Source organism: Oncorhynchus masou, chromosome 6, assembly GCF_036934945.1.
Source record: "Oncorhynchus masou masou isolate Uvic2021 chromosome 6, UVic_Omas_1.1, whole genome shotgun sequence".
Lineage (NCBI taxonomy): Eukaryota > Metazoa > Chordata > Actinopteri > Salmoniformes > Salmonidae > Oncorhynchus > Oncorhynchus masou.
This window is the reverse complement of record NC_088217.1, coordinates 30,360,452-30,387,028: the sequence shown is the minus strand read 5'-3', so window position 1 is coordinate 30,387,028 and position 26,577 is coordinate 30,360,452. Positions and strand designations below refer to the sequence as shown.

General features: G+C 52.9%; 1 protein-coding gene across 1 annotated transcript in view; it reads right to left on the bottom strand.

Annotated features, from left to right (window-relative positions):
• Window positions 1–26,577, bottom strand: part of LOC135541877 (inositol 1,4,5-trisphosphate receptor type 1-like) — a 187,051-nt gene that overhangs the window by 19,435 nt on the left and 141,039 nt on the right. The window contains exons 52-57 of the mRNA XM_064968332.1: window positions 10,696–10,871; window positions 8,515–8,585; window positions 8,429–8,482; window positions 5,899–6,116; window positions 5,402–5,497; window positions 3,760–3,893 (exon numbers count right to left, since the gene is read on the bottom strand). Coding sequence (XP_064824404.1) covers window positions 3,760–3,893; window positions 5,402–5,497; window positions 5,899–6,116; window positions 8,429–8,482; window positions 8,515–8,585; window positions 10,696–10,871 — 749 coding nt within the window. The remainder of the gene's footprint in view (window positions 1–3,759; window positions 3,894–5,401; window positions 5,498–5,898; window positions 6,117–8,428; window positions 8,483–8,514; window positions 8,586–10,695; window positions 10,872–26,577) is intronic.

Sequence of the window (26,577 nt, the reverse complement as noted above, 5' to 3'; positions counted from 1 at the left end):
TCAAGCACCTCTTTTTAACCTTAACAAGCATTTTACAGCTTTGTGGGCAAAGATTAAAAAGCTTTGCACTGAAAATATTTAGTTCTCTGTCCTTGTACTCTTAGATTTAAGTGCTGTATTCGACACGGTTGACTATGATGTCCTTCTGGACAGACTGGAGAAGTGGGTTGGTCTCATTCTAAATTGGTTTAGGACCTATTTAACCGGTCAAGAGTGTCATAAACTGAACAGCACCGGACTCAAAATCAAACCTTTGAGAAAATACATATCACGTGGCATTCCACAAATGTTTGATTTTGGGTCCGGAACTGTTCAGTTTATATACAGTATACTACCCCTTTGGGAGGGTTATCAGAACGCACAGCATTGATTTTCACTGTTACGAAGACGATACACAACTTTACATTTTTGTGTCACCAGAGGATTTTTAGCTCCACGGATAAATTATTAGACTGCATTAGTGATTTAAATACTTGGATGGCTCACAACTTCTTCCAGCTAAATCAAGACAAGACCAAAGTATTTATTGTTGGAGCCAAAGCAGTGAGAATCTAGCCGCACATTTTAATTCACAAGCAATAAAGCAGGTAAAAAACCTAGGTGTTATTTTAGATTATGAACAACATTTTGAATCACACAATGTGACCAAAACTGCTTTTTTTGACCACATTTGGAACATTTCCAAGGTGCGACCGTTTCTCTCTCAGGCTGATACAGAGAGACTCATCTATGCTTGGATTAAAAGCAGGCTTGACTACTGTAATGCTCTCCTGTCTGGTCTACATACAGAATGCTGCAGCACGGGTACCGACCAAGACCAGAGAGCACACATTACACCGGTTTCAAGGTCTCTGCATTGGCTGCCTGTGAGTTTTAGAATTCATTATAAGATTATTCTATTGGTTTTTAAATCAATCCACGATTGTCCATCCCAATACATGTCAGACATGCTTTTAAGTTATGTATCCAGTAGATCCCTCAGGTCCTCTGGCACTGACCTTTTAACTATCTAAGACCAAGAGGTATGGAGAGAGAGGCAGCCTTTAGTTATTATCCCCCCTGCCAGAGAACCTGAGGGGGGCGAACACTGTGGACATATTTAAAAGAGATTCTTTTTAGCTTTGCTTTTCCTTTTTAGTTCTTTAGTTTGTGCCATTCTTTAGTTTTTTTATGTTATGTTTGTTGTGTAGTACATTTTTCAATTTTTATTTTCATTGTTTTTTATTTGTTTTTTCCATGGAAAGCACATTGAGTTGCATTCCATGCCTGAAATGTGCTGTATAAATAAAGATTGATATTTAAAAGTTTCTGGTTAAAGTTATTAGGCCATCAGACTGTTAAACAGCAACCACTAACATTGAGTGGCTGCTGCCAACACACAGACTCAACTCCAGCCACTTTAATAATGGGAATTGATGGGAAATGATGTAAAAATATATCACTAGCCACTTTAAACAATGTTATCTAATATAATGTTTACATACCCTACATTATTCATCTCATATGTATACGTATATACTGTACTCTATATAATCTACTGCATCTTTATGTAATACATGTATCACTAGCCACTTTAACTATGCCACTTTGTTTACATACTCATCTCATATGTATATACTGTACTCGATACCATCTACTGTATCTTGCCTATGCTGCTCTGTACCATCACTCATTCATATATCTTTATGTACATATTCTTTATCCCCTTACACTTGTGTGTATAAGACAGTAGTTTTGGAATTGTTAGTTAGATTACTTGTTGGTTATTACTGCATTGTCGGAACTAGAAGCACAAGCATTTCGCTACACTCGCATTAACATCTGCTAACCATGAGTATGTGACAAATAAAATTTGATTTGATTTGATTTATTATTATTTTTTAAGTAAAAAAAAGAAAATAACTGCCATTCATATCAAATGTAGGCTACAGGTCAAATTACCTTCTTAGGAGGTACCCAGTTTGTGTACTGGTTCAAGACATGAGTAGACATTTCTCTATGAGGCTCTATGTCATCATCTGTGGTCTGACGGAGTTCAGAGGAAACCTACACTACATGACCAAAAGTATGTGGACACGTGCTCGTCGAACATCTCATTCCAAAATCATGGGCATTAATATGGAGTTGGTGCCGCCTTTGCTGCTATAACAGCCTCCACTCTTCTGGGAAAGATTTTCACTAAATGATGGAGCATTGGTGTGGAGACTTGCTTCCAGTCAGCCACAAGAGCTTTAGTGAGGTCAGGCAGTGATGTTTGACGATTAGGCCTGGCTCGCAGTCTGCGTTCCAATTTATCTCAAAGGTGTTCGATGGAGTTGAGGTCAGTCAAGTTCTTCCACACGGATCTCGACAATCCATTTCCGTATGGACCTCGCTTTGTGCATGGGGGGGGGGCATTGTTATTTTGAAACAAGAAAATGGCCTTCCTCAAACTGTTGCCAAAAAGTTGGAAGCACAGAATCGTCTAGAATGTCATTGTATGCTGTAGCATTAAGATTTCTTTTAATTATTTTATTTTTTGACCTTTATTTAACTAGGCAAGTCCGTTAAGAACAAATTCTTATTTTCAATGACGGCCTAGGAACAGTGGGTTAATTGTCTTGTTCAGGGGCAGAACAACAGATTTTTACTTTGTCAGCTCTGGGATTCGATCTTGGAACCTTTCCAAGTCCAACGCTCTAACCACTAGGCTACCTGCCGCCACACTGGAACTAAGGGGCCTAGCCATGAAAAACAGCCCCAGACTGTTTTTCCTCCTCCACCAAACTTTAGTTGGCACTTTGCATTCGAGCAGGTAGCTTTCTCCTGGAATCCGCTAAACCCAGATTCGCCCGTCGAACTGCCAGATGGTGAAGCGTGATTCATCACTCCAGAGAACACGTTTACACTGCTCCAGAGTCCAATTGCGATGAGCTTAACGCCACTCCAGCCAACGCTTGGCATTGGACATGGTCATCTTAGTCTTGTGTGCGTCTGCTCAGCCATAGAAACCCGCATCCAATGAACAGTTCTTGTGCTGACGTTGCTTCCAGAGGCAGTTTGGAACTCGGTAGTGAGTGTTGCAACCGAGGACAGACGTCCTTCATCCCTCGGCGCTCCCGTTCTGTGAGCTTGTGTGGCCTACCACTTAGCGGCTGAGCCGTTGTCACGCCTAGATCTTTACACTTCACAATAACAGCACACAGTTGACCGGGGCAGCTCTAGCAGGGCAAACATTTGATGAACTGACTTGTTGGAAAGGTGGCATCCTATGACGGTGCCATGTTGAAAGTCACTGAGCTCTTCAGTAAGGCCATTCTACTGGCAATGTTTGTCTATGAAGATTGCATGGCTGTGTGCTCGATTTTATACACCTGTCAGCAACAGGTGTAGCGGACAAATCCACTAATTTGAAGGGGTGTCCACATACTCTTATTTATATATATATATATAGATAGTGTATTTCCAGACCGTACCAAGTTCCACACAGGGAGGAGGCCTAACAGCTGGAATGGTTCTGAGGAAAATATGTATTGCTATAAACAAAATCTCAACTCTACAGATGATACTGAACTCTATATTAGAACTGGGTCTGACTGGGTCTGGATCGGTATTCAGAAAATCTCAAAGTATGTGTTGGTCTCGGATCAGGTCCTTCTTCTTCATGATTTAAAAGGCTGAACTGTTGCTAGATCAGCAGTCTTACGCTGAGACACTTTGTGAATAGGGGCTCTGTTCTCTCCAGAGTGTGCTGGGTGGGGGTCTGGTCTGTGTGCTTACCTCTTTGGAGGGCTTTCTCAGGACGTCTCCCACCCCCCCTCCACTCCTCAGGCCGTGGCTCAGCACAGTGACGATACACATGAGCAGAGAGTCACATGTACGCTCCTTGCCATCCTCCATGTCATCCAACAAGTCTGAGGGAGAGGGACAGGTAGGAGGGTTAAGCACACACACATCTTAAATAATTCATTTGAATCCACAAATCACATTACACAAAGGATACAAACGTTTCAAAGGTCTCGGTTACAATGACACTGAAGGAAACAAAACACCACTTCTCCACACAGAGAGGCTGCCGATAAAGGCAGAAACAGAGCAGTACCTCACCGGTTGCTTTGTTTTAGTCTTAGACAGGCCTGCAATCGGAAGGCCACGTACAGTAAGCCTATGTACGTGGACAAGAATGCCAAATATCAGTGCCAACAACTTGCACATATATCCAAGGCTCTCCAAAACATGATACGAGGGGCTGGTATTTAAGAAACTTGTCAAAGCCTGCTTCCTATAACAATCAAATGAGAAACCCACTTCCAAAATGAAAACCTCCCCCACAACGACAATATCTGGCAGATTCGGTACACAGGAAAACACATCAACTTCCTTTTACACAGGAGTGTTTACGGATGTGTTCTTTCCCACCTCACTGGCTATCAGGTGAATGAGGCGGTCATGTCTAGTATGTAAATGTGCAACAGTCCCTATTACATTTGACGCAGTGTGTAACATTCAAAACAGGTCATGGTTTGCCGGGCAGGTACCAGTCCTAGATTATATTTTGATGTTAGAACCTGCAACCTAGCCTTAACAATAAAGGTGAGAATGTCCTTGCCAATGGCAGCATTGTGACACATGGAATGATAGACAGAATGGTCAGCATGTTTCCCCTGCAGCCTCAGGCCAGTCCAGTGCTGCAGTAGATTTGCCTGGATACCCATCCACATCGCTCCGGCCAACTGACGTGTCTTCTTCATGATGAGTCTGGATTTGCACCCCTCCCCTATGATTTCTAGAATGAACACATTCTGACCGTTCTGATTGGTCCCAGAAACCAATGGGTTGGGCTAGAGCTGGCCTACATGATGACGCTATCAACGTTGATTGGATCGTCTCTAACGAATCTAACCTATCGCTAATGAATTTGTTTTGTACAACGCCTTTCATTTTGAAGTCACACAAAGGACTTCTAGGATGGCAGTTTCAGACTGAATGTATGTAGCGAGAACAGTGGAATTAAATTCAAGGTGAGCATCGGGCAAGCCGTAGTTGCCTTTGTCTGATACCGAGGAGTGTTGTCCTCGATGCAGGATATTATGTTTCATCGTGGATTACAAGCCTCCATGACAACACAGGAGTCCGCCACAACTGCATCAGAGCCAATCATTGGTTTAGTTTGTCTCTCTCTCTCACACACACACACACACACACACACACACACACACACACACACACACACACACACACACACACACACACACACACACACACACACACACACACACACACACACACACACACACACACACGATAATGATCACATACTGTAATCTGATAAAAGGCCTTTGAGAAATGATTTTGGACAGAAACTTTTGCAGTAGGCCATATATTATTATATAGTTTGCTGGAGTATTGTACTGTACTGTACCATCCACTTGAAGCTCTGTGGTGCAGTTGTTCTCTCCACTCTCAGACCGACACATCCCATCAGACACCAGCTTATTGGGCATACTGACCCCGTTCTCTACAAGGGACATCAGGTTAGTTAGCAACATGTGCTAATGACAACCGGAAGAACAACACCTCCACATAACAATATTCTATTGTGTTCCCTGTACTATATATTATAGCAGGCCGGGGTGTGAGGGATGTTGGTTATTGTGTGACTGTGTAACTCAGTAAACCGTGAAAAAATAATTTCCTCTTAACAGATCATTAACATCTAGCCTGGCCCAAGTGCTGTTTTACCAACTCTGTTGGAGTTGAGGAATTAGCAAGATGGCAAAAACAGATCTGGGACCAGCCTAATAAACATCCCTGGTCTCCATAGAATTAACGGGCATCCCAATTCTCATCAATTATGCCATATTGAGATCCCTCACAGCAGTAAAGCAGGAAATAATATTTCTATGGTCTCCTACTCACCCAGAGTGGTGTTGGGGATGCGGTCCACCTCCAGGATGAAGTCATCCTTGAAGAAGATGTACCCCACGATGGAGAACAGGTAGACCAGGATGAGGGCCAGCACTGCTGTCAGCACGATGGAGCGACCGTTACGGGTCACACTCTTTATCACGTTCAGTAGAGTCTCCTCCCTGTACACCAGGTCAAAGAGCTGCACGAGAAACAACACAGAGTTATAGCTAGACCTAATGTAGAAACAGAATGGAAGACAGACAATTATTTTCTTGGATTTTCTTGTTTTTTCTGTTTGGAATGATTACTTTTTTCTGACCTTTGTAGAGGTATTTTTGTCTAGTTTGGAAATACAAGGTTTGTGTCTGTGTGTCTGCCTGTGTCTGTGTGTATGTTTGTGTGTGTCTGCCTGTGTCTGTGTGTATGTTTGTGTGTGTCTGCCTGTGTCTGTGTGTATGTCTGTCTGTGTCTGTCTGCCTGTGTCTGTCTGCCTGTGTCTGTCTGCCTGTGTCTGTCTGCCTGTGTCTGTGTGTATGTTTGTGTGTGTCTGCCTGTGTGTGTCTGCCTGTGTCTGTGTGTATGTTTGTGTGAGTCTGCCTGTGTCTGTGTGTGTCTGCCTGTGTCTGTGTGTATGTTTGTGTGTGTCTGCCTGTGTCTGTGTGTATGTCTGTGTGTGTCTGCCTGTCTATGCGTGTCTGCCTGTCTGTCTGTCTGCCTGCCTGTCTGCCTGCGTCGGTCTGCGTCGGTCTGCCTGTGTCTGTCTGCCTGTGTCTGTCTGCCTGTGTCTGTCTGCCTGTGTCTGTCTGCCTGTGTCTGTCTGCCTGTGTCTGTGTGTCTTTCTGCATGTGTGTCTGTCTGCCTGTGTGTCTGTCTGCCTATGTCTGTGTGTCTGTCTGCCTGTGTCTGTCTGCCTGTGCCTGTGTGTCTGTCTGCATGTGCCTGTGTGTCTGTCTGCCTGTGCCTGTGTGTCTGTCTGCCTGTGCCTGTGTGTCTGTCTGCCTGTGCCTGTGTGTCTGTCTGCCTGTGCCTGTGTGTCTGTCTGCCTGTGTGTCTGTCTGCCTGTCTATGTGTCTGTCTGCCTGTCTGTGTGTCTGTCTGCCTGTGTGCGTCTGCATACGTCTGTGTGTGTTTCTGCGTGCGTCTGCCTGCGTGCGTCTGCCTGCGTGCCTCCGTCTGTCTGCCTGCGTGCCTCCGTCTGTCTGTCTGTGTGCCTCCGTCTGTCTGTCTGTGTGCCTCCGTCTGTCTGTGTGTGTGTGTGCCTCCGTCTGTCTGTCTGTGTGTGTGTGCCTCCGTCTGTCTGTGTGTGTGTGTGCCTCCGTCTGTCTGTGTGTGTGTGCCTCCGTCTGTCTGTGTGTGTGTGTGCCTCCGTCTGTCTGTGTGTGTGTGTGCCTCCGTCTGTCTGTGTGTGTGCCTCCGTCTGTCTGTGTGTGTGCCTCCGTCTGTCTGTGTGTGTGTGCCTCCGTCTGTCTGTGTGTGTGCCTCCGTCTGTCTGTGTGTGTGCCGCCGTCTGTCTGTGTGTGTGTGTGCCGTCTGTCTGTGTGTGTGCCGCAGTCTGTCTGTGTGCCGCCGTCTGTCTGTGTCTGTCTGTCTTAAATATGCCCTGTTTGTGCTCGGAGCCACACCAAAGGCTTTTGAACCAGAGTTTGCCATTGTGTGTTTCTCTGTCTGTCTGTGTGTGTGACATCTTCCTCTGTTAAGTATGACTGTGTGTGCCTCACCAGTCAGCAATATCTGTCAGAATGTATATGTAAATATCCAGTCTGTCTGTAGAAGAAGACATGCCTCCGTCAGGCTGTGTGTGATGAGGTGTGAGGTGGTGAGGAACCTCCAGGTCTACTGTGTGTGTGCCTCCGTCTGTCTGTGTGTGTGCCTCCGTCTGTCTGTGTGTCAGACCTGCAGGGACAGAAGACATTCATATTTGTGCATTATTATTTGATCTGTCTGTGTGTGTTCCATTCCGTCTGTCTGTGAAGTGCCTCCTTTCTGTCAAGTGTGAGTGCCTCCATCTGTCTGTGTGAGTGCCTCCGTCCAGCCATAATGCTGTATAACTGTGTAAAGCCTCCGTCTGTCTGTGTGTGTGCCTCCGTCTGTCTGTGTGTGGCCTATAATATGTTGTCTGTGTGTATGCCTCCGTCTGTCTGTGTGTGTGGCTCCGTCTGACATTCCATGTGACCATCAGACCGTCTGTCTGTGTGTGTGCCTACATGTCTTCCATGATGTGTGCCAGACCGTGATCCTACAGGACAGGCACTACTGTCATGTGACCATCAGACACAACGTCTGATCTGTGACAGGCTTACATGTCATTAAATATGACCATGTTTGTGACACAGCCACACCAAAGGCTTTTGAACCAGAGTTTGCCATTACAGGTTTCAGGCACCATCATTGACATTCCATGATGCTAGACAGCTTCCTATTAAGGTATGACTGTTCCATGATGACCATCAGCAATGATATATTACAGGACACATACAGAATATATCCTGTACATGAATTCCATGATGACCCAGTAGGCTGTACAGGAAGAAGACATGACATTCCATGATGACCCCAGGCACAGATGATGAGGTACATGACATTCCAGATGAATCAACAACGTGATCCTACAGGACATGGCCTACATGACATTCCATGATGACCATCAGACACCTTTGTTCCCAGGACACAAAACTCATCAAGAAGATGATCTGATCCTACAGGACAGGCACTACATGACATTCCATGATGACCATCAGCATTATTATTTGATCTAACCTTTATTTAACCAGGAAGTTCCATTGAGGTCAGAAGACCTCTTTCACAAGGGAGACCTGACAGGCATATGACATTCCATGATGACAATCAGACACAATGCTGATCCTACAGGACAGGCACTACATGACATTCCATGATGACCATCAGATAACTTGATTAAGGACAGGCACTAAACATTCCATGATGACCATCAGACACAACGTGATCCTACAGGACAGGCCTATACATGACATTCCATGATGCATAACACAATATTTTCATAGGACAGGCACTACATGACATTCCATGATGACCATCAGACACAACGTGATCCTACAGGACAGGCACTACATGACATTCCATGATGACCATCAGACACAACGTGATCCTACAGGACAGGCACTACATGACATTCCATGATGACCATCAGACACAACGTGATCCTACAGGACAGGCACTACATGACATTCCATGATGACCATCAGACACAACGTGATCCTACAGGACAGGCACTACATGACATTCCATGATGACCATCAGACACAACGTGATCCTACAGGACAGGCACTACATGACATTCCATGATGACCATCAGACACAACGTGATCCTACAGGACAGGCACTACATGACATTCCATGATGACCATCAGACACAACGTGATCCTACAGGACAGGCACTACATGACATTCCATGATGACCATCAGACACAACGTGATCCTACAGGACAGGCACTACATGACATTCCATGATGACCATCAGACACAACGTGATCCTACAGGACAGGCACTACATGACATTCCATGATGACCATCAGACACAACGTGATCCTACAGGACAGGCACTACATGACATTCCATGATGACCATCAGACACAACGTGATCCTACAGGACAGGCACTACATGACATTCCATGATGACCATCAGACACAACGTGATCCTACAGGACAGGCACTACATGACATTCCATGATGACCATCAGACACAACGTGATCCTACAGGACAGGCACTACATGACATTCCATGATGACCATCAGACACAACGTGATCCTACAGGACAGGCACTACATGACATTCCATGATGACCATCAGACACAACGTGATCCTACAGGACAGGCACTACATGACATTCCATGATGACCATCAGACACAACGTGATCCTACAGGACAGGCACTACATGACATTCCATGATGACCATCAGACACAACGTGATCCTACAGGACAGGCACTACATGACATTCCATGATGACCATCAGACACAACGTGATCCTACAGGACAGGCACTACATGACATTCCATGATGACCATCAGACACAACGTGATCCTACAGGACAGGCACTACATGACATTCCATGATGACCATCAGACACAACGTGATCCTACAGGACAGGCACTACATGACATTCATGATGACCATCAGACACAACGTGATCCTACAGGACAGGCACTACATGACATTCCATGATGACCATCAGACACAACGTGATCCTACAGGACAGGCATTACATGGACTAGCAGTGGATTGTTCTTGGTAGTATATTAGGAGTTGTAGTAGTTCTGGGGTTCAGTAGATGGATGTGGGATCGCTATCTATCCCCCAGCCACAGGGAGGGAGGGAAGACCGAAGGAGGAGAGGAATGCAGAAGGGGCCAGTTGAGGACATAGGGGGAACGGGCAGCGGGCCGTGTATAAGGGGCAGTTCCAGGGAATTTTGGGCAGCTGCAAGGGTGGTGTCAGTGACGCATTTCACAGCCGACCGACCACACACTCAGGCCGTGCCAGGCCAGCCAGGGAGTCAGGCCAGGGGGTTACGCCATAGGCAGAATGGGCACTGGAGTGGGTATGGGCTGGGGCGTGAGGGAGGTCTACATGGGGACAGGGTGTGTGGGTAGTGGGTACGTACAGGGGTGGGCATGTGCAGATGAATGTGATGTGAGGAGGGCATGAGGAGAGAGGGGGGCTACTGAGAGCAGGCAAGGCCATCTGGATTGACATGGGAGAACATGGAAATTAAGATTTAGTGTCGGACAACAATATAGTCAAAAAAACACGTTTCCCAAAGAAGACGTACGTTAAAGGCTCCAAGCAAGAAGAGGGTGGGCTCCAGGCCCACAGAGAAGATGAGGCGGAGGATGGTGGCAATGATGAGGGTGCGAACCCCAAGGTGCTGGGGCATGGCCACCACAATAGCCAACGATGCCAACATACCCAACCAGAGCAGGGCAGACAGCTGGGGCTCCAGGGTACCTAGGGAGGAAACACACAATGTCAGCCTACACACCCCTCCATGTCAGCCTACACACCCCACCATGTCAGCCTACACACCCCTCCATGTCAGCCTACACACCCCTCCATGTCAGCCTACACACCCCACCATGTCATCCTACACACCCCACCATGTCAGCCTACACACCCCACCATGTCATCCTACACACCCCTCCATGTCAGCCTACACACCCCGCCATGTCAGCCTACACACCCCTCCATACACACCCCTCCATGTCAGCCTACACACCCCTCCATGTCAGCCTACACACCCCTCCATGTCAGCCTACACACCCCACCATGTCATCCTACACACCCCTCCATGTCAGCCTACACACCCCTCCATGTCAGCCTACACACCCCGCCATGTCAGCCTACACACCCTCCATGTCATCCTACACACCATGTCAGCCTACACACCCTCCATGTCAGCCTACACCCTCCATGTCATCCCCCTCCATGTCAGCCTACACACCCCACCATGTCATCCTACACACCCCTCCATGTCAGCCTACACACCCCACCATGTCATCCATACACACCCCACCATGTCATCCTACACACCCCACCATGTCATCCTACCCCACACCCCACCATGTCAGCCTGCACACCCCACCATGTCAGCCTACACACCCACCCCACACCATGTCATCCTACACACCCCACCATGTCATCCTACACACCCCACCATGTCATCCTACACACCCCACCATGTCAGCCTACACACCCCACCATGTCAGCCTACACACCCCACCATGTCAGCCTACACACCCCACCCATCCTACACACCCCACCATGTCAGCCTACACACCCCACCATGTCAGCCTACACACCCCACCATGTCACACACACCCCACCATGTCATCCTCACACACCCCACCATGTCAGCCTACACACCCCACCATGTCATCCTACACACCCCACCATGTCAGCCTCATCCACACCCCACCATGTCATCCTCACACACCCCACCATCTCAGCCTGGACACCCCACCATGTCAGCCTGCACACCCCACCATGTCATCCTACACACCCCACCATGTCATCCTACACACCCCACCATGTCATCCTACACACCCCACCATGTCAGCCTACACACCCCACCATGTCAGCCTACACACCCCACCATGTCAGCCTGGACACCCCACCATGTCAGCCTACACACCCCACCATGTCATCCTACACACCCCACCATGTCAGCCTACACACCCCACCATGTCATCCTACACACCCCACCATGTCATCCTACACACCCCACCATGTCAGCCTACACACCCCACCATGTCATCCTACACACCCCACCATGTCAGCCTACACACCCCACCATGTCATCCTACACACCCCACCATCTCAGCCTGCACACCCCACCATGTCATCCTACACACCCCACCATGTCATCCTACACACCCCACCATGTCATCCTACACACCCCACCATGTCAGCCTACACACCCCACCATGTCATCCTACACACCCCACCATGTCAGCCTACACACCCCACCATGTCATCCTACACACCCCACCATGCCTCATGTCAGCCTACACACCCCACCATGTCATCCTACACACCCCACCATGTCATCCTACACACCCCACCATGTCATCCTACACACCCCACCATGTCAGCCTGCACACCCCACCATGTCAGCCTGTCAGACACCCCACCATGTCAGCCTACACACCCCACCATGTCAGAGCCTACACACCCCCTCCATGTCAGCCTACACACCCCACCATGTCAGCCTGCACAGCCTACACACCCCACCATGTCATCCTACACACCCCACCATGTCAGCCTACACACCCCACCATGTCAGCCTACACACCCCACCATGTCAGCCTGCACACCCCACCATGTCAGCCTCACACACCCCACCATGTCATCCTACACACCCCACCATGTCAGCCTACACACCCCACCATGTCATCCTACACACCCCACCATGTCAGCCTACACACCCCACCATGTCATCCTACACACCCCACCATCTCAGCCTGGACACCCCACCATGTCAGCCTGCACACCCCACCATGTCATCCTACACACCCCACCATGTCAGCCTACACACCCCACCATGTCATCCTACACACCCCACCATGTCATCCTACACACCCCACCATGTCAGCCTGCACACCCCACCATGTCAGCCTGGACCCCACCATGTCCATGTCCTACACACCCCACCATGTCAGCCTGGACACCCCACCATGTCAGCCTACACACCCCACCATGTCATCCTACACACCCCACCATGTCAGCCTACACACCCCACCATGTCATCCTACACACCCCACCATGTCATCCTACACACCCCACCATGTCAGCCTACACACCCCACCATGTCATCCTACACACCCCACCATGTCAGCCTACACACCCCACCATGTCATCCTACACACCCCACCATCTCAGCCTGGACACCCCACCATGTCAGCCTTCACACCCCACCATGTCATCCTACACACCCCACCATGTCAGCCTTGACACCCCACCATGTCAGCCTGCACACCCCACCATGTCATCCTACACACCCCACCATGTCATCCTACACACCCCACCATGTCAGCCTACACACCCCACCATGTCAGCCTACACACCCCACCATGTCATCCTACACACCCCACCATCTCACACACCCCACCATGTCAGCCTACACACCCCACCATGTCATCCTACACACCCCACCATGTCAGCCTACACACCCCACCATGTCATCCCACCATGTCACACCCCACCATCTCAGCCTGGACACCCCACCATGTCAGCCTACACACCCCACCATGTCATCCTACACACCCCACCATGTCATCCTACACACCCCACCATGTCATCCTACACACCCCACCATGTCAGCCTGCACACCCCACCATGTCAGCCTACACACCCCACCATGTCAGCCTACACACCCCACCATGTCAGCCTACACACCCCACCATGTCAGCCTACACACCCCACCATGTCAGCCTACACACCCCACCATGTCAGCCTACACACCCCACCATGTCATCCTACACACCCCACCATGTCAGCCTACACACCCCACCATGTCACACCCCACCATGTCACACCCCACCATGTCAGCCTACACACCCCACCATGTCATCCTACACACCCCACCATCTCAGCCTGGACACCCCACCATGTCAGCCTGCACACCCCACCATGTCATCCTCACACACCCCACCATGTCATCCTACACACCCCACCATGTCAGCCTACACACCCCACCATGTCATCCTACACACCCCACCATGTCAGCCTACACACCCCACCATGTCCTCCTACACACCCCACCATCTCAGCCTGGACACCCCACCATGTCAGCCTACACACCCCACCATGTCATCCTACACCTCCCACCATGTCAGCCTACACACCCCACCATGTCATCCTACACACCCCACCATGTCATCCTACACACCCCACCATGTCAGCCTGCACACCCCACCATGTCAGCCTGGACACCCCACCATGTCAGCCTACAGAGCCTACACACCCCTCCATGTCAGCCTACACACCCCACCATGTCAGCCTGCACAGCCTACACACCTCACCATGTCAGCCTACACACCCCACCATGTCAGCCTACACACCCTCCATGTCAGCCTGCACACCCCACCATGTCAGCCTACACACCCCACCATGTCATCCTACACACCCCACCATGTCAGCCTACACACCCCACCATGTCATCCTACACACCCCACCATGTCAGCCTACACACCCCACCATGTCATCCTACACACCCCACCATCTCAGCCTGGACACCCCACCATGTCAGCCTGCACACCCCACCATGTCATCCTACACACCCCACCATGTCATCCTACACACCCCACCATGTCATCCTACACACCCCACCATGTCAGCCTACACACCCCACCATGTCATCCTACACACCCCACCATCTCAGCCTGGACACCCCACCATGTCAGCCTACACACCCCACCATGTCATCCTACACACCCCACCATGTCAGCCTACACACCCCACCATGTCATCCTACACACCCCACCATGTCATCCTACACACCCCACCATGTCAGCCTACACACCCCACCATGTCATCCTACACACCCCACCATGTCAGCCTACACACCCCACCATGTCATCCTACACACCCCACCATCTCAGCCTGGACACCCCACCATGTCAGCCTGCACACCCCACCATGTCATCCTACACACCCCACCATGTCATCCTACACACCCCACCATGTCAGCCTACACACCCCACCATGTCATCCTACACACCCCACCATGTCAGCCTACACACCCCACCATGTCATCCTACACACCCCACCATCTCAGCCTGGACACCCCACCATGTCAGCCAACACACCCCACCATGTCATCCTACACACCCCACCATGTCATCCTACACACCCCACCATGTCATCCTACACACCCCACCATGTCAGCCTACACACCCCACCATGTCATCCTACACACCCCACCATGTCAGCCTGCACACCCCACCATGTCAGCCTACACACCCCACCATGTCATCCTACACACCCCACCATGTCAGCCTGCACACCCCACCATGTCAGCCTTCACACCCCACCATGTCAGCCTACACACCACTCCATGTCAGCTTACACACCCCACCATGTCAGCCTACACACCCCACCATGTCATCCTACACACCCCACCATGTCAGCCTACACACCCCACCATGTCATCCTACACACCCCACCATCTCAGCCTGGACACCCCACCATGTCAGCCTGCACACCCCACCATGTCATCCTACACACCCCACCATGTCATCCTACACACCCCACCATGTCATCCTACACACCCCACCATGTCATCCTACACACCCCACCATGTCAGCCTACACACCCCACCATGTCAGCCTAGACACCCCACCATGTCATCCTACACACCCCACCATCTCAGCCTGGACACCCCACCATGTCAGCCTACACACCCCACCATGTCAGCCTACACACCCCACCATGTCATCCTACACACCCCACCATGTCATCCTACACACCCCACCATGTCAGCCTGCACACCCCACCATGTCAGCCTGGACACCCCACCATGTCAGCCTACAGAGCCTACACACCCCTCCATGTCAGCCTACACACCCCACCATGTCAGCCTGCACAGCCTACACACCTCACCATGTCAGCCTACACACCCCACCATGTCAGCCTACACACCCCTCCATGTCAGCCTGCACACCCCACCATGTCAGCCTACACACCCCACCATGTCATCCTACACACCCCACCATGTCAGCCTACACACCCCACCATGTCATCCTACACACCCCACCATGTCAGCCTACACACCCCACCATGTCATCCTACACACCCCACCATCTCAGCCTGGACACCCCACCATGTCAGCCTGCACACCCCACCATGTCATCCTACACACCCCACCATGTCATCCTACACACCCCACCATGTCATCCTACACACCCCACCATGTCAGCCTACACACCCCACCATGTCATCCTACACACCCCACCATCTCAGCCTGGACACCCCACCATGTCAGCCTACACACCCCACCATGTCATCCTACACACCCCACCATGTCAGCCTACACACCCCACCATGTCATCCTACACACCCCACCATGTCATCCTACACACCCCACCATGTCAGCCTACACACCCCACCATGTCATCCTACACACCCCACCATGTCAGCCTACACACCCCACCATGTCATCCTACACACCCCACCATCTCAGCCTGGACACCCCACCATGTCAGCCTGCACACCCCACCATGTCATCCTACACACCCCACCATGTCATCCTACACACCCCACCATGTCAGCCTACACACCCCACCATGTCATCCTACACACCCCACCATGTCAGCCTACACACCCCACCATGTCATCCTACACACCCCACCATCTCAGCCTGGACACCCCACCATGTCAGCCTACACACCCCACCATGTCATCCTACACACCCCACCATGTCATCCTACACACCCCACCATGTCATCCTACACACCCCACCATGTCAGCCTGCACACCCCACCATGTCAGCCTGGACACCCCACCATGTCAGCCTACAGAGCCTACACACCCCTCCATGTCAGCCTACACACCCCACCATGTCAGCCTGCACAGCCTACACACCCCACCATGTCATCCTACACACCCCACCATGTCAGCCTACACACCCCACCATGTCATCCTACACACCCCACCATGTCAGCCTACACACCCCACCATGTCATCCTACACACCCCACCATCTCAGCCTGGACACCCCACCATGTCAGCCTGCACACACCACCATGTCAGCCTACACACCCCACCATGTCATCCTACACACCCCACCATGTCAGCCTACACACCCCACCATGTCATCCTACACACCCCACCATGTCAGCCTACACACCCCACCATGTCATCCTACACACCCCACCATCTCAGCCTGGACACCCCACCATCTCAGCCTGGACACCCCACCATGTCAGCCTACACACCCCACCATGTCATCCTACACATCCCACCATGTCAGCCTACACACCTCACCATGTCATCCTACACACCCCACCATGTCATCCTACACACCCCACCATGTCAGCCTGCACACCCCACCATGTCAGCCTGGACACCCCACCATGTCAGCCTACAGAGCCTACACACCCCTCCATGTCAGCCTACACACCCCACCATGTCAGCCTGCACAGCCTACACACCTCACCATGTCAGCCTACACACCCCACCATGTCAGCCTACACACCCCTCCATGTCAGCCTGCACACCCCACCATGTCAGCCTACACACCCCACCATGTCATCCTACACACCCCACCATGTCAGCCTACACACCCCACCATGTCATCCTACACACCCCACCATGTCAGCCTACACACCCCACCATGTCATCCTACACACCCCACCATCTCAGCCTGGACACCCCACCATGTCAGCCTGCACACCCCACCATGTCATCCTACACACCCCACCATGTCATCCTACACACCCCACCATGTCATCCTACACACCCCACCATGTCAGCCTACACACCCCACCATGTCATCCTACACACCCCACCATCTCAGCCTGGACACCCCACCATGTCAGCCTACACACCCCACCATGTCATCCTACACACCCCACCATGTCAGCCTACACACCCCACCATGTCATCCTACACACCCCACCATGTCATCCTACACACCCCACCATGTCAGCCTACACACCCCACCATGTCATCCTACACACCCCACCATGTCAGCCTACACACCCCACCATGTCATCCTACACACCCCACCATCTCAGCCTGGACACCCCACCATGTCAGCCTGCACACCCCACCATGTCATCCTACACACCCCACCATGTCATCCTACACACCCCACCATGTCAGCCTACACACCCCACCATGTCATCCTACACACCCCACCATGTCAGCCTACACACCCCACCATGTCATCCTACACACCCCACCATCTCAGCCTGGACACCCCACCATGTCAGCCTACACACCCCACCATGTCATCCTACACACCCCACCATGTCATCCTACACACCCCACCATGTCATCCTACACACCCCACCATGTCAGCCTGCACACCCCACCATGTCAGCCTGGACACCCCACCATGTCAGCCTACAGAGCCTACACACCCCTCCATGTCAGCCTACACACCCCACCATGTCAGCCTGCACAGCCTACACACCCCACCATGTCATCCTACACACCCCACCATGTCAGCCTACACACCCCACCATGTCATCCTACACACCCCACCATGTCAGCCTACACACCCCACCATGTCATCCTACACACCCCACCATCTCAGCCTTGACACCCCACCATGTCAGCCTTCACACCCCACCATGTCATCCTACACACCCCACCATGTAATCCTACACACCCCACCATGTCAGCCTACACACCCCACCATGTCATCCTACACACCCCACCATGTCATCCTACACACCCCACCATGTCAGCCTACACACCCCACCATGTCATCCTACACACCCCACCATGTCAGCCTACACACCCCACCATGTCATCCTACACACCCCACCATGTCAGCCTACACACCCCACCATGTCATCCTACACACCCCACCATCTCAGCCTGGACACCCCACCATGTCAGCCTGCACACCCCACCATGTCATCCTACACACCCCACCATGTCATCCTACACACCCCACCATGTCAGCCTACACACCCCACCATGTCATCCTACACACCCCACCATGTCAGCCTACACACCCCACCATGTCATCCTACACACCCCACCATCTCAGCCTGGACACCCCACCATGTCAGCCTACACACCCCACCATGTCATCCTACACACCCCACCATGTCATCCTACACACCCCACCATGTCATCCTACACACCCCACCATGTCAGCCTGCACACCCCACCATGTCAGCCTGGACACCCCACCATGTCAGCCTACAGAGCCTACACACCCCTCCATGTCAGCCTACACACCCCACCATGTCAGCCTGCACAGCCTACACACCCCACCATGTCATCCTACACACCCCACCATGTCAGCCTGGACACCCCACCATGTCAGCCTGCACACCCCACCATGTCATCCTACACACCCCACCATGTCATCCTACACACCCCACCATGTCAGCCTACACACCCCACCATGTCATCCTACACACCCCACCATGTCAGCCTACACACCCCACCATGTCATCCTACACACCCCACCATCTCAGCCTGGACACCCCACCATCTCAGCCTGGACACCCCACCATGTCAGCCTACACACCCCACCATGTCATCCTACACATCCCACCATGTCAGCCTACACACCCCACCATGTCATCCTACACACCCCACCATGTCATCCTACACACCCCACCATGTCAGCCTGCACACCCCACCATGTCAGCCTGGACACCCCACCATGTCAGCCTACAGAGCCTACACACCCCTCCATGTCAGCCTACACACCCCACCATGTCAGCCTCAGCCTACACACCCCACCATGTCAGCCTACACACCCCACCATGTCAGCCTACACACCCCTCCATGTCAGCCTGCACACCCCACCATGTCATCCTACACACCCCTCCATGTCAGCCTACACACCCCACCATGTCATCCTACACACCCCACCATCTCAGCCTGGACACCCCACCATGTCAGCCTGCACACCCCACCATGTCATCCTACACACCCCACCATGTCATCCTACACACCCCACCATGTCATCCTACACACCCCACCATGTCAGCCTACACACCCCACCATGTCATCCTACACACCCCACCATCTCAGCCTGGACACCCCACCATGTCAGCCTACACACCCCACCATGTCATCCTACACACCCCACCATGTCAGCCTACACACCCCACCATGTCATCCTACACACCCCACCATGTCATCCTACACACCCCACCATGTCAGCCTACACACCCCACCATGTCAGCCTACACACCCCACCATGTCATCCTACACACCCCACCATCTCAGCCTGGACACCCCACCATGTCAGCCTGCACACCCCACCATGTCATCCTACACACCCCACCATGTCATCCTACACACCCCACCATGTCATCCTACACACCCCACCATGTCAGCCTACACACCCCACCATGTCATCCTACACACCCCACCATCTCAGCCTGGACACCCCACCATGTCAGCCTACACACCCCACCATGTCATCCTACACACCCCACCATGTCAGCCTACACACCCCACCATGTCATCCTACACACCCCACCATGTCATCCTACACACCCCACCATGTCAGCCTACACACCCCACCATGTCATCCTACACACCCCACCATGTCAGCCTACACACCCCACCATGTCATCCTACACACCCCACCATCTCAGCCTGGACACCCCACCATGTCAGCCTGCACACCCCACCATGTCATCCTACACACCCCACCATGTCATCCTACACACCCCACCATGTCAGCCTACACACCCCACCATGTCATCCTACACACCCCACCATGTCAGCCTACACACCCCACCATGTCATCCTACACACCCCACCATCTCAGCCTGGACACCCCACCATGTCAGCCTACACACCCCACCATGTCATCCTACACACCCCACCATGTCATCCTACACACCCCACCATGTCATCCTACACACCCCACCATGTCAGCCTGCACACCCCACCATGTCAGCCTGGACACCCCACCATGTCAGCCTACAGAGCCTACACACCCCTCCATGTCAGCCTACACACCCCACCATGTCAGCCTGCACAGCCTACACACCCCACCATGTCATCCTACACACCCCACCATGTCAGCCTACACACCCCACCATGTCATCCTACACACCCCACCATGTCAGCCTACACACCCCACCATGTCATCCTACACACCCCACCATCTCAGCCTGGACACCCCACCATGTCAGCCTACACACCCCACCATGTCATCCTACACACCCCACCATGTCATCCTACACACCCCACCATGTCATCCTACACACCCCACCATGTCAGCCTGCACACCCCACCATGTCAGCCTGGACACCCCACCATGTCAGCCTACAGAGCCTACACACCCCTCCATGTCAGCCTACACACCCCACCATGTCAGCCTGCACAGCCTACACACCCCACCATGTCATCCTACACACCCCACCATGTCAGCCTACACACCCCACCATGTCATCCTACACACCCCACCATGTCAGCCTACACACCCCACCATGTCATCCTACACACCCCACCATCTCAGCCTGGACACCCCACCATGTCAGCCTGCACACCCCACCATGTCATCCTACACACCCCACCATGTCATCCTACACACCCCACCATGTCAGCCTACACACCCCACCATGTCATCCTACACACCCCACCATGTCAGCCTACACACCCCACCATGTCATCCTACACACCCCACCATCTCAGCCTGGACACCCCACCATGTCAGCCTGCACACCCCACCATGTCATCCTACACACCCCACCATGTCATCCTACACACCCCACCATGTCATCCTACACACCCCACCATCTCAGCCTGGACACCCCACCATGTCAGCCTACACACCCACCATGTCATCCTACACATCCCACCATGTCAGCCTACACACCCCACCATGTCAGCCTACACACCCCACCATGTCATCCTACACACCCCACCATGTCATCCTACACACCCCACCATGTCAGCCTGCACACCCCACCATGTCAGCCTGGACACCCCACCATGTCAGCCTACAGAGCCTACACACCCCTCCATGTCAGCCTACACACCCCACCATGTCAGCCTGCACAGCCTACACACCTCACCATGTCAGCCTACACACCCCACCATGTCAGCCTACACACCCTTCCATGTCAGCCTGCACACCCCACCATGTCAGCCTACACACCCCACCATGTCATCCTACACACCCCACCATGTCAGCCTACACACCCCACCATGTCATCCTACACACCCCACCATGTCAGCCTACACACCCCACCATGTCATCCTACACACCCCACCATCTCAGCCTGGACACCCCACCATGTCAGCCTGCACACCCCACCATGTCATCCTACACACCCCACCATGTCATCCTACACACCCCACCATGTCATCCTACACACCCCACCATGTCAGCCTACACACCCCACCATGTCATCCTACACACCCCACCATCTCAGCCTGGACACCCCACCATGTCAGCCTACACACCCCACCATGTCATCCTACACACCCCACCATGTCAGCCTACACACCCCACCATGTCATCCTACACACCCCACCATGTCATCCTACACACCCCACCATGTCAGCCTACACACCCCACCATGTCATCCTACACACCCCACCATGTCAGCCTACACACCCCACCATGTCATCCTACACACCCCACCATCTCAGCCTGGACACCCCACCATGTCAGCCTGCACACCCCACCATGTCATCCTACACACCCCACCATGTCATCCTACACACCCCACCATGTCAGCCTACACACCCCACCATGTCATCCTACACACCCCACCATGTCAGCCTACACACCCCACCATGTCATCCTACACACCCCACCATCTCAGCCTGGACACCCCACCATGTCAGCCTACACACCCCACCATGTCATCCTACACACCCCACCATGTCATCCTACACACCCCACCATGTCATCCTACACACCCCACCATGTCAGCCTGCACACCCCACCATGTCAGCCTGGACACCCCACCATGTCAGCCTACAGAGCCTACACACCCCTCCAGGTCAGCCTACACACCCCACCATGTCAGCCTGCACAGCCTACACACCCCACCATGTCATCCTACACACCCCACCATGTCAGCCTACACACCCCACCATGTCATCCTACACACCCCACCATGTCAGCCTACACACCCCACCATGTCATCCTACACACCCCACCATCTCAGCCTGGACACCCCACCATGTCAGCCTGCACACCCCACCATGTCATCCTACACACCCCACCATGTCATCCTACACACCCCACCATGTCAGCCTACACACCCCACCATGTCATCCTACACACCCCACCATGTCATCCTACACACCCCACCATGTCAGCCTGGACACCCCACCATGTCAGCCTACAGTAATATATCCCATTTAGCAGACGCTTTTGTCCAAAGCGACTTACAAGTCGGCTGGGGCCACTACTTTTACATATGGGTGGCCCCAGCAGGAATCGAACCCACGGCGCTTGGCGTTGCAAGCGCCATGCTCTACCGACTGAGCCATTGTGCTTGGCCAGAGCCTACACACCCCTCCATGTCAGCCTACACACCCCACCATGTCAGCCTGCACAGCCTACACACCTCACCAAGTCAGCCTACACACCCCACCATGTCAGCCTACACACCCCTCCATGTCAGCCTGCACACCCCACCATGTCAGCCTGCAGAGCCTACACACCTCACCATGTCAGCCTACACACCCCTCCATGTCAGCCTACACACCCCTCCATGTCAGCCTACACACCTCACCATGTCAGCCTACACACCACTCCATGTCAGCCTACACACCCCACCATGTCAGCCTACACACCCCACCATGTCAGCCTACACACCTCACCATGTCAGCCTACACACCCCTCCATGTCAGCCTACACACCCCTCCATGTCAGCCTACACACCCCTCCATGTCAGCCTGCACAGCCTACACACCTCACCATGTCAGCCTACACACCCCTCCATGTCAGCCTACACACCCCTCCATGTCAGCCTACACACCCCTCCATGTCAGCCTACACACCTCACCATGTCAGCCCATGTCAGCCTACACACCCCTCCATGTCAGCCTACACACCCCTCCATGTCAGCCTACACACCTCACCATGTCAGCCTACACACCCCACCATGTCAGCCTACACACCCCTCCATGTCAGCCTGCACAGCCTACACACCTCACCATGTCAGCCTACACACCTCACCATGTCAGCCTACACACCTCACCATGTCAGCCTACACACCTCTCCATGTCTGCCTACACACCCCTCCATGTCAGCCTCCATGTCAGCCTACACACCCCTCCATGTCAGCCTACACACCCCTCCATGTCAGCCTACACACCCCTCCATGTCAGCCTACACACCTCCATGTCAGCCTACCCTCCATGTCAGCCTACACACCCCTCCATGTCAGCCTACACACCCCTCCATGTCAGCCTAGCCTACACACCTCACCATGTCAGCCTCACACACCCCTCCATGTCAGCCTACACACCCCTCCATGTCAGCCTACACACACAGCCTACACACCCCCATGTCAGCCTCACACACCCCTCCATGTCAGCCTACACACCCCTCCATGTCAGCCCACACAGCCTACCCCTCCATGTCAGCCTACACCCCTCCACACCTACACCATGTCAGCCTACACACCCCTCCATGTCAGCCTACACACCCCTCCATGTCAGCCTACACACCCCTCCATGTCAGCCTACACACCCCTCCATGTCAGCCTACACACCCCTCCATGTCAGCCTACACACCCCTCCATGTCAGCCTACACACCCCACCATGTCAGCCTGCACAGCCTACACACCCCTCCATGTCAGCCTACACACCCCTCCATGTCAGCCTACACACCCCACCATGTCAGCCTGCACAGCCTGCACAGCCACACACCCCTCCATGTCAGCCTACACACCCCTCCATGTCAGCCTACACACCCCTCCATGTCAGCCTACACACCCCTCCATGTCAGCCTACACACCTCCATGTCAGCCTACACACCTCACCATGTCACACACCCCTCCATGTCAGCCTACACACCCCTCCATGTCAGCCTACACACCTCACCATGTCAGCCTACACACCCCTCCATGTCAGCCTACACACCCCTCCATGTCAGCCTACACACCCCTCCATGTCAGCACACCTCACCATGTCAGCCTACACACCATGTCAGCCTACACACCCTCCATGTCAGCCTCACCCCTCCATGTCAGCCTACACACCTCACCATGTCAGCCTACACACCCCTCCATGTCAGCCTACACACCTCACCATGTCAGCCTACACACCTCACCATGTCAGCCTACACACCCCACCATGTCAGCCTACACACCTCACCATGTCAGCCTACACACCCCTCCATGTCAGCCTACACACCCCTCCATGTCAGCCTACACACCTCACCATGTCAGCCTACACACCTCACCATGTCAGCCTACACACCTCACCATGTCAGCCTACACACCCCACCATGTCAGCCTACACACCCCACCATGTCAGCCCATGTCACACACCTCACCATGTCAGCCTACACACCCCACCATGTCAGCCTCCATGTCAGCCTACACACACACCCCTCACCATGTCAGCCTACACCCCCCACCATGTCAGCCTACACACCTCACCATGTCAGCCTACACACCTCACCATGTCAGCCTACACACCTCACCATGTCAGCCTACACACCCCTCCATGTCAGCCTACACACCCCTCCATGTCAGCCTACACACCCCTCCATGTCAGCCTACACACCCCACCATGTCAGACTACACATTACTCCATGTCAGCCTACACACCCCACCATGTCAGACTACACATTACTCCATGTCAGCCTACACACCCCTCCACACACCCCTCCATGTCAGCCTACACACCCCACCATGTCAGACTACATTACTCCATGTCAGCCTACACACCCCACCATGTCAGCCTACACACCCCACCATGTCAGACTACACATTACTCCATCAGCCTACACACCCCACCATGTCAGCCTACACACCCCCCATGACTCCATGTCAGCCTACACACCCCACCATGTCACCCCACCATGTCACATTACTCCATGTCAGCCTACACACCCCTCCATGTCAGTCATGACTCCATGTGAGCCTACACACCCCGCCATGTCAGACTACACATTACTCCATGTCAGCCTACACACCCCTCCATGTCAGCCTACACACCCCACCATGTCTGCCTACACACCCCACCATGTCAGCCTACACACCCCACCATGTCAGCCTACACACCCCACCATGTCAGCCTACACACCCCACCATGTCAGACTACACATTACTCCATGTCAGCCTACACACCCCTCCATGTCAGCCTACACACCCCACCATGTCAGACTACACATTACTCCATGTCAGCCTACACACCCCTCCATGTCAGCCTACACACCCCTCCATGTCAGCCTACACACCCCACCATGTCAGACTACACATTACTCCATGTCAGCCTACACACCCCACCATGTCAGACTACACATTACTCCACA